Source organism: Atractosteus spatula, chromosome 19 (genome assembly GCF_055471065.1).
Source record: "Atractosteus spatula isolate fAtrSpa1 chromosome 19, fAtrSpa1.hap1, whole genome shotgun sequence".
In the NCBI taxonomy this organism is placed as follows: Eukaryota; Metazoa; Chordata; class Actinopteri; order Semionotiformes; family Lepisosteidae; genus Atractosteus; species Atractosteus spatula.
The window spans coordinates 4,976,420-4,987,659 of NC_142724.1; the positions used below are offsets into that span (position 1 = coordinate 4,976,420).

The window sequence follows — 11,240 nt, forward strand, 5'->3', positions numbered from 1 at the left end:
CGTGCTAATGTCTATGTCCATTGTGGTCAGAGTTATGCTATTAATTTGTTTATTACAAAATAGCTTCACAACTGTGAAAGCAAACGTAATTGTTGTATTTAAAGGATATTGGAGATCACTTGTATTTGAGAGGGCCTTTGCTTTTATAAATGACAAGTACAGTACAGTAGCTGGGAAACAAATCTGAAGAATGTCTCCTGTAGCATAATGTACCCTCTGCCACCATACCAGGGCAATGATTTTGGAATTGCTGGTCCAGAGACAAAATCATCATTTGCTGGTTGACCAACTCCAGCATCTGGTCTTTCTTTGCAGGTCTCCCATCCAAATCCTGCTCTTGCTTAACTTCTATAATCTGAATAAATCAGGTTTCAAGATTGTATACTGTAGCTGCTGATCTTTTAGATATACTGTACCAGGGTAAAGCAAGCAATCAATGCTTATTTTTTATTGTTGCTAGCAGTGTATGTGTGTGACAAAAGTGTTTCGGTTAGCTTGGATGGGTAAGACACTGCAATTTACATGTCAAGTTTCTAAGAACAAAATGATTCAGAGGACAGGATACATCTGTATTTCTGTATTGCTTGAAGCTATGCATGAAAGGGATCTGGATGTTAATGTAGATTCTTTTATATTCTCATTAAGACAATGTCAGGAAGAAAACATATATTTAGAAAAATATATAAGATAACTTTATTCACTGTACCACAAAAAGGATATTATAGCCTTAAAAGGAGTTCAGTAAAACTAACTAGAATGATTCCACAAGAGAAAAAACAAGCTTAAAGAGCAACAAAAAAACAGATTGCTGAAATTTTAAATTCACTTGGCAATCAGACAAGCAAGATGACCCAAATGGTCGTCTCTCATTTTGTAAGCTGTCTTCAGTGCAGTACTGTAGCTGTAAGACCGATGTCACAGTCACCATCCTCTCCTCCAGAGGGCGCTCCAACCTCCTCATGTTAGTTCTTTAAATTATTATCTGCATTATTTCCTGGTGTGCCTTATTTTAGTTTCCCTATTTACGTTTACTCCTTCCTGCCTTCAGCGCTCAGCTCTGGTACGGTCCGCCTACCACCGGGTTTCTGGAGGAAGCCTGAGGGCATAGGCCTGTTTACGCTCCCCGACTCACTGAGCCCGGAGCTTGGAAGACAGTCCCGTATTTCCTGTATTCTCGTCTCATCAATGTTCCCATTCATCTGCGTCTCCTGATGGATCTCTCGGCTTTGGACTTATGGACTGCTTCCTGGCTTCCCCTTGAGCTTCCCTGGATATGTTTGCCTTCGGAATTTCCCCGTGCTCCTGCACGAACTTCCCTACTTCACTGCGAGCACCAATAAACCCTGTGTGTCTTCCCTGAACCCTGTCTATAGTCCTTTTTCCAGAATCGCCGCCTCGCATAGGGTCTAAACACCACCCTCCACGGGAGACCAACTCAACTTCCGTGACACCCGAGTCATTTGATGATTGTCTAGTAACAGACCTCCTAGTGTGCGGCGCTTGTAGTTGTGCTTTAAGTGTGTTCCAGCATTTTGCAGAGCAAATGTCAATCATTATGTAGTTACAGCAGGGAAGTTTATGGAAGAAACAACTGTGCTTAAACAAAATGAGCTGCGTGTTTTGAGTTTGTTCAAGGGTAAATATTGATGGGTGTGAGGTAATACTATTGTCTTTGGGCCAGAGAACATAATTTGGATTGAGAGTGTGGTAGAGTGTTCTTTTCACAGATGATTTCACCTGATGGAACATGATATGTGTAGATAAGTGCTGTAGTGCTTTGCATTATGCTGACTGTTGCATTACTCAAGCTAATCAGTGGAGCAGTGGAAGATGAGGGGAGAAATCTCCTTTTAGATCAAAAATGCTTTTGGAGCAACATTACTGTACAGCAGTATATTGACTAAGTACTTGAGCCAAGAAGTTTTGCCCTTCCTGCAGCCAATAAGGAAACTGCTAAGACACCATCCTTACATCTTCAAGAAAACAATGTTAAGGACTCCTGACCTGAGTCCATTGGAACACCTGTCTGCCTAAGCTGCCAGTTCCATTAACAGGAGACATTAATCATAACCAACTCTCAGTGGTTGGCTGCAGTTGCACAGGAAAAGTGGCAGAAAGACAGCTTATCCTGAGGGTGATCAGACCTACTGTATGAATCAATGCTGCCAGGACGCTAGGGTTAATGTTTGTAATGATTTGTAATGTTTTCATTTTGACAGTGTCACATTTCAATGCTGAAAACCTATTGTAACACATTAATCAATATGTTCACATTTTCTGAAATTTTGTTTGGCACCTATGTTTAAAGTATTTTATTAAATCGATGAGACAGGAATGTCATGTTTTTTTGTACATCAGCATATTTTTTTTCTTTCTGCATTGATATCTTAAAAGTACACACAAACATGTATACAATTAACTAGAAAGGAAGAGTGCAATGTTTATCTATGTACAATATGTAATTCATGTTTGTATAAACAGAAAAATACCATTTGTCTTGTTAAAATGATACTCATAGACATTATTTGTGTTTTATGTAGTAAATATGAGGAAAGAGCATGTAGAGTATGCTGAAAAAAATTGATGCAGAAAATTAACATCGAAATAGTTTGGTTCACCACACCATGACTGTATTATTTTTATGGGGAAAAAGATATTATACTGTAGGTATTCATGGAAATGTTCTAGATTCTCCAAGAATTCAAATTTGATTATTTTTTAACCTCTTTCTAAAAAAGAAAGAATACTTCCTGGAAAAGTACAAGGTGAAAGCTTCATTATATGATCCTTGTTAGGGCAATGAATATTAACATTAATTTATGTTTTGTAAGGTGCTGTAATTACTGAGCAGTTTGTCCTTCTTAATTGACCTGGCATTAATCTTCAATTAGCTGGTTTGAAAATCACCTTGGAAGGAGTGTAATGACTCATACTTCCTAAGAAGTGGTTGGTGCAGTTCTTGGTACACTTTCTTTCTTATTTACTTAATAAAACACAACTCTGTTCAAATAACAGCAAGGTGTAAATATTGATTTTCTCCACACTTTAAATTTACTATTTATTTGAATTGTATTTTGTAGAATTGTCACCCTAATATGGTGATATTCACCATATATCCCAAAATGCTAATATTTTATTTTAGGAGTAATCCGTGAAGTGTGTAATAGTTCATAAGTAAGGCAAAAGAAACAAATGCTGAGCTGCTCCTGTATAAAGACAAGCTTGATACTTATTACCTGAGGCCAACATATTTAGCCAACCAACACAAGCTTCACTAATAAGGTATAATACTTTAGACAAGCTATGTTTCAGTAATAAAGTACTAATCCATAACTTACAAGTAGCTCTTAGAAAGAGCTCTTTCTTAAGACAGCTGTACAGTATATCCCCAAAAGCGATTTATGAATGGTTTTCTAGACTATAACAATAGGATGCTCTGCATCCTTCCTGTGGTTAGGCCTGGAAATCCAAAGACAAATATTTGATCAAAAGAGATTATATATTGATCATCCTGCAACATCTTATTACAGGCTGCCTAAATGGGCATGGCTATCACGACAAGCACTTATTATCAGACAGAAATGGCTGAGACACTCACTGAGTTTAAAGGCAAGGATAGCAAAAACTGCCTGGAAGGTCTGAATTAATACCTGAAAGCAAACTGGCAATATACTTTACTAACTGTATGCAAAGTTATACTCAGAAGTCAAAATGCAACTAAATTGTAAAGCTTAAAAGAAAATGTGTACTTTAAATTAATGCTCTAGAATTCTCATGCTGGTGACCAGGGATACATTGCACAGGTAAACGCATGCACTTCCTTTAAAGCTGTTCTCATTTCATTAACCAATATACTGTATAACTGTATAATGCCTTGTTTATTTGTAAACTAAACCCTCTTTTGCCCATTAGTATGCAATTTTCACTAAGGAATACAAGCAAGTCACTCACATCAAATGTAAGACTAAAAAAAATATGATTTAAAATAAGATAAATGTAACTACAGTAAAATGTAACTAAATTTGTATATTTAACCATTAGGCCTTCTTTGATGGCCCAGTGCATAATAGGATTAAGGTCAAGGGTTAGATTTAAAGATGGTTTATAAAAAGGTCTAGGGATTGAATGTAACTGCTCATGAACAGGATATAAAGTTAAAGGTTACATAAAGGAAAATGAATAACAAAGAAAGCTGTGTTTCTCCAATACAGTTACAAATACTGAATCAAAACTGTTGTATAGAGATTCTGGCTTGTGAATGTACAGTACTATGCTTTTCCCATAAGTAAACCATGAAAACCCACCACTAATGATAAGTTCACCTCTAACAATAAGCATAAATTCATTATTCGGGGTGATTGATTAGGGATCTTCAATGTACTACTGTAAGAAATATGTTAAAATATTTTCCATTCCCAAGAAACACTTGGAAAATCACACCTCTGTATTACCTATTTTAAAGACATTGTATAAGAAGATTATCACTGTCTGTAGCTGTGGAATATTTCATGTTAGCAAGTGAGAAAAAAGCATAATTATTTTTAAATTTTGATAGTGTCGGTAGTGATAGGAGGCTGCCTGAGCACCGGCAGAGCGCCTATTGTCTTCCGTGCGGTGTGCCGGTGTGTATTCGTCTGCAGAGGTTTCGGTTCTCTGGTACATGAGAGAAATCTTTCTCTAATCGGAGAAATTAGTTTGTGCCGCGAGTGAGGGGAACACATTCGGTTCAACCATGAACGCCGTCTGCGGGCGCGTGGGGATCTTAAATCGCAGCGCCGATTAGCGCCAGGTGTGGAAGCTGCACGTTCCCACTCGCCGCGCAGTGGGAAGTGTGTTCCACTGTCACAAAACCAATATTTTTAATTTTGCTGGTGATAAAAATTGGTAAACACTTACCAATTGTGCCATACATTACGCAATGATACATGCTACTGTACATGCTTAAAGGGCGCTCTATACACTTTGCATGATGCACTTATTTTAATGTAGTTTATTAGAAGCACGAAAGCACTTCTTTCAATAGTAAACATCTGGTTTCAAGTGAGAAATTGAAGAATGCAGCAAGGACAGTCCAATCTTAATTCATGACTTGCTGTATTAGCAGATGGCTTAATGCCATTTTCATCAACCACTTGAACCTTTTTTACTTCAGGTTCAATGCATAATTAGAAAGAAACTGCTTTAGAAAAGCTGTTGTAGGAGCATTTGTATGCAACTACTGTATATCTTTCACTTCTGTTTGTGATTTCTTTTGCTTTCACAGCAGTTATAGCTGAGAGATGTCCATAAATATAAACATCTGATGTTTGAAGGCACCGGATGAAACAAAGGGGAAATATATGGACCTACAGTAGCCTCGAAGGCCAAGCATTAGAATTAGGACCTTTGTAAAAGGCTTATCACTTTTGTTTCATTTTTACAGTAAATACTGCCAAGCCCCATTCAAGATTCTCTCGAAGCATTTATCCAAAGTCACGCTGTACAACTCATGACTAACATGAGCCTTTACTAAAGACAAAGCTGAGAACCGAGCTCTGTTTGCACGTTTTTTTTTTTCGCATCTCCGATGAGTTATTTGTCAAACATGATGTTAAAAGCTGTACATATACTCTACTGAAACTTAAAGTGTGGAAAATTTCTATAGTTCAAATTCAGGACTCTTAATTTGCATTCCATCATCATGTATAATTATTATTATCAGCAAAATGCATATGGTACTTTATGAAGTTATACAACGAGTGTTAGTTATGCTTTTTAAATAGTATCCTTTCACAAGCATTAAAGACCATTGAGATTGATAACAGAAACAAAAAAACTTGTTTCAGAAAAGGCGTGAAAAAGCATTCAGGATTGGAGAAAAGCAGATTGTGACATCAGTAAGACTTGACAGCTTGACAAGTTGGATCATTTTCAGAGGTCAGTGCATAATTATTTTGACCAGGTAATTAATAACTCAAGATTTTGCTTGATATGTGCGATGTAGGACTAATTCCCTATTAAGTGGTGCAAGGCTGCTTGAGTAGGATGAAAATTATAGATTTTCAAGCCCAGGTAAATGATGCTTTGTGTATTTAAAACTCTGTTTTCATTCTGTATTCACAAGCAGACAGCTAGTAGGACCATTCTTTGTGCAGCAACTGAAAGCACAAATGAATTGCAAACCAGTCCAGTCCCAGGAGAAAACTTTAGACTATAACACATGGCCTGAGATGGTTGACCCAGTGCATGCAGAAAGCATTTTTTGTGCCGGCGTAACATGAGTTGTTGAAGAATGTCAATTCATATTTACCGTCACAAGTTTGAACAGTCTTCTATTAAAAAACCTTGTGAGAATTTCAGACTCAAAACTATTTTGAGATTGCTGCTGTATATGGAGAAATCTCTGTCCAAAAAAGTAACACATGGGGCATCTTTAATGGTAGGAAAACACATTTAAGATTTTAATTTTAATTTACCACAAAGAACTAAGAAATCCTAAATCTCACGTTCAGTAAAAAACACCACAATTTGTTGATAAATCATGGTACATAAGCATCGTTGTTCTATAGGTGATTGTTCAGAACAAGATGTTTGTAATTGTTAATTATTCTACTGCATAGGATTAACTAGCAAAATACTTAACATTCAAAATGCAATCATAATACCACACACATCAGAAGTTGTACTTCAAAACTGACCCAGACAAACTTAGTAGAAAGCAATTGTACAAGGTGCAGGCATATGATAACACCCTTTCCATTAGTGTAAAGCCTTTTCTATTTAAAACTGCTTAAGATCTTTGTGCAGAAGTAAATCATGTACCAAATCAGTGATTCTGATTAATGCGCATTCAAGATGGATGACATGAAACCGTTCAATCACTGAGGAAAGAATTAAAATTACACAGGGGAAATGCTGAGGTAGTAACTCACAGCTTATTGCTAAGTATCTGAGAACCCCTCATCCAGTTAAAATTAAAGATTTAAATGGGTTTTCATGGAACACTTGCTTGTAGAATTAGATATGTATTCCACATTACCACTCACATTAGTACATGTTTGGCGCACAACTGGAAAATATGCAAAAGGACACCCCATATTAATCGCTTTCTTAAAATACAGTCACTTCTAATGGGAGTTGAACATAGACAGGTCTCCTTTTTATTTAATAATTGTCATTCAGTCTTCAACTTCTTTCCGATTAATCCTTCTTAATCCTAAATGTATTCCTGTTCTTTACCATTTACACACAGGACACTATTTCCATTCAGTATACAGGTATGCCTTTAATGTCCTATAATTTGTTTAAATGTTTATCATAGTTTCTTCCTTTCATCATTTGTAAAATACCCATAATGCTGTTTTAAAGAAGCATTGTTTTCATTGAAAGCAAACACTATGCTTTCTGTCAATTTCATCAAAGTATCAGTTTTTTTGGAGCAGAAGACAAGTGAATAAATAAAAGGCATTTGTAGAGATTTGTAGTTACTTGCTATTTCTCCCATTGTGCATCAACTTAGTGTATATATAAATAATTGTAAATGTTTAGGTTTTATTGAAACATGATATTCTTAATCATTGGTATAAGTGCATTCTTCACGTTTAAGGGTTTCTTGTCAGACTCCAGTAGGAGCTGAAATCTTAATATCTTTATAATGCATGCTCTATTATATTAACTTTGCTCATTCACCCTCCATTTATAACAAGAAAATAATAAGAACTATTATGTTGCTTAGTGTAATATTGTGAAGATGTTTGTGAGCATGTTTGCTCTTGTACATTAAAAATGTACAATAAATAAGTGTTACAGTATATCATTGGTAACCTAAAACCTTGTGTATTACAACTTAAATACAGTATAGTGAATCCTTGCACATTTCCTTTAATTTGCAGTTCTTGAAAGTATTTAATAAAAATGAAACAGAAGATAAATACCAGTGTTTAGAGTATGTCGCATTTATTTTTCCAGATTATACAAAAACAATCAAAACATACACAATGTGGCAAGCAGCATATTGATATAGTGCAGTGATTTTAAAGTAGTTGCTACGTTTGATTATAATTTTAACATACCATCAGTGAAGCTCCATTTACACAATGTCCTTCACATTGGCACCACTTGTTTCAAACTAAATAAATAAATTAAAATACTACATAAAACAAGAAATTTCCATTACAGTTTGAACATCATGCCATTGCATCTTTTTATTAAATGTACAGCCCATTACTGGAAAATTCCAAATCTTATTTTTTTACCTGTGTGACAAGAGTTTTTTAGCTTCATGATGAGACCATAAAATTTCTTAAGTAATTCACTTTTAAAGCAATACAAATAAAGCGCGAATCGCTGCATTTTATACAAATTTGTACTCTATAAAAATACTGTGTCGACAGGAATAACTCATATCTTTCTACCAATATGAAGACAATGTGGCCAAACACTAAAGCTCTGTAACACTCAGCATTCTGTATGTACAATAAACGGTAGATAAAATGTTACAATTCAACCATTTACATTTCTACAGAATTTTTACAAAAATAGTTTAATTCAGTGTGCAAGTGAAAATAAGTTTTTAAAGCTACGTTCTTAGCCATTGAATGTGTACCGAAATGTTTATTTTGTTGTTCCCTTTACATTTTCACATTGGGTTTTCCAAGTGTTCATACCGCCACGAAGCGCAAGAGGGTAGCAAAATCCATAACTTGGAAACGCGGGTAAATAAAAGTTACAGATATGATTAGAGTTTCACTCCTCCCTACCAATAAATAAACTAATAAATAACGACAGCAATGACAATAAACCCTATTTAATATATTGTTGTGAAGGGTGAATATTCAAGTGCCCAAAACAAACAGGGTTTCTACAATACAGTAGACTGCAAACAATTAATACAATTCTTACATTCACGCAGGTCTACATTCCAGCATTTTCTTGAAAGCCTTTCTAAAACTGTCATCCAGAAACGCGTAGAGGAAAGGATTAAGACAAGAGTTAGCGTAACTCAGGCTGGTGATGAAATAGGAGATCCCGATCACAAGAGGAGTCGTCCTCAAATCTGTGGTTAGAGCAACTATGGTGCTGAGATGGAAAGGCGTCCAACAAAATAAACACACCGCTAACACAATGAAGACCATGACGGTCACCTTCTTCTTAGCTTTGTCTAGGGCTTTGGCGTTGGAATTCAAGCGCATATTTCTCAGTTTGTAAAGCATCATCGTGTACAGGATACAGATTGTCGACACAGGGATAGCAAAGCCTAGAATGAGGGTATATATCCGGCTGGCTTTGAACCAAAAGCTCTCCGGACTGGGGAAGCTCAAGGCACAGCTCTTTCTCTCCATGTAATCCGGGACAGTATAAACCCCAGCAAAGACGGTGAAAGGCATGACTATCAGGATAACCAGCACCCAGACGCACAGGCTCACAATTTTGGCTGCCCGGTAAGTGCGGTGGGGCATTCTCTTGGACCTCACCGTTGAGAGCACCACCAGGTAACGATCGACGCTCATCACCGTAAGAAAGTAGATGCTGGAGAAGATGTTGTAGTGATCAATGGAAAGGATGAGCTTACACAGCACTTCCCCGAAGGGCCAGTAGTGCAGGAGGTGCTCGGCAATGTTTATAGGCAGGACGAGGGTGAACAGGTCGTCAGCTATGGCCAAGTTCAGAATGAACATGTTCGTGACCGTCTTCATCTTGGGGGCTTTCAAGATCACATAGATGACAGCGGTATTGCCAGTTAGTCCCACTGCACATATCACAGAGTAGATCACTGGCAGGACTACATAGAAATCTGGGTAGTAGAACTGTCCAGGTGCTGTGCAATTTGAATCGGTCCTGTTATAATAGTAGTAATCCATAGGATGGCTACACATAATGCTTGAGTTGCCCGTGTTGGATACATTTTCCATTTTTAATTTTATTTCTTTGCTTTATTGTTACAGTTGGGACACCACAGATTTGTCAAAAAGATAAGAAAGGCTAAAGTAAAATTTTAGGTTTTTTTTTTTCAGCGGGCTTTTAGTAGCGTCATCTTGTTTAATTCTCGTCAATAGTATTTTATTTGTGGTTTAGACATCAAGCTGCGTATCTGAAGGAAATGATAACAGACATATTAAACAATAATTACAAGCAAGCGTGCCAGTGCTGATTTCTCACACACCTGCAACTTTCAATCAGGAAAGAAACAATATTTAAACAGGAGATAAGCATACCGCAGCTTGGCGGTACATTTTAAACTAACCAGGACATTATTTCTTATACCAGACATTTATCCAGTTTATATCGATAAATATTTTAAAGTTTCAGGAGGCTAAGCATAAATAAGAACTGCTTTGTTTTTGTTTTAAAAAATATACGTTTGTTTGCCAGAACACGAGAATAAATACTGAATGCTGTGTCCAAAACAAGAAGCAGGAGTAACGCAAAGATAAAGATGTATTTCCTCACCGCCCTTACCTTGGTCGGCACTTCTCGCTGGTCCCTCTGTCTGGATCTTCAACACATCTCGCAGCCTGTTTTCCAAACAGTTAAAGGAGGGTGTGTGGATCGGTGACGTCACCTGCTCTGGGAGGTTTTTTCCAGATTCAGTGCGTGCCTCAAAGTTGTTCGGCCTTTATGGCCAAGCCTAATGTTATAGGTCTGCTGCAAATTATAAAATAAATATTTGCTGTATAATAGAAGTTGCAAAATAAACTTTTTTTATTTTTTAACGTTTGCATTGTTTTTTCTTAATAGGGTTTAATTTAAAACTGTTTTGTTTTTATACTACCTTTCCCTGTTTTGCATGATGCGTGTTTAATAACTTTCTACTTGCTTTTCTAAAGAGAAATGAAAGTTATGGAATGAATAACAAAATGGCAACACCAACAGCCACAATAATAAAGTTTAAAAGGTATTCAAAACCCTTCCAGAAGAAAATGGTCTTGAGAGTTGCCTGATATAAAACGTTATGTTTCAGCTAATTGTAGTCTTGTAATAAGGGCAAGACTGGGAAACTCTTGTTCTGATGTTCTTGTGTGTCTACAGGTTTTCTAGCTCTGTTCTAAGCTGCAGCATTTGAAGAACTGGAAGTTGTTAAATTGGTCTCATTCTACTAAAAATGAGTTGATTCAGGCTGATAAAAGCTGATTTGAAATGCAAACTCACCAGCCTTCCAGGAGCTGGGTTGTCCATCACTGCTTCAGAGATAACGCGACTGATTAATGATTGAGGCTTTGAAAATATTAGGATTGGCTTGATACACAGTGAGTATGAGTCAT

At 36.6% G+C, this 11,240-nt stretch overlaps 1 protein-coding gene across 1 annotated transcript; it reads right to left on the minus strand.

Moving 5' to 3' along the window:
- Positions 1 to 7,918: 7,918 nt before the first annotated feature.
- npbwr2b (neuropeptides B/W receptor 2b) lies at positions 7,919 to 10,522 on the minus strand. The gene is made up of 2 exons (XM_088937308.1): positions 10,438 to 10,522; positions 7,919 to 10,069 (listed from the first exon to the last, which is right to left on the minus strand). The coding sequence occupies exon 2, from the start codon at positions 9,888 to 9,890 to the stop codon at positions 8,883 to 8,885; it is 1,008 nt and encodes a 335-aa protein (XP_088793434.1). The 5' UTR covers positions 9,891 to 10,069; positions 10,438 to 10,522; the 3' UTR covers positions 7,919 to 8,882.
- Positions 10,523 to 11,240: the final 718 nt, after the last annotated feature.

Excerpts from the sequence above, each read along its gene's own strand:
- npbwr2b (XM_088937308.1), bottom strand. The coding sequence starts at position 9,890 with ATGGAAAATGTATCCAACACGGGCAACTCAAGCATTATGTGTAGCCAT.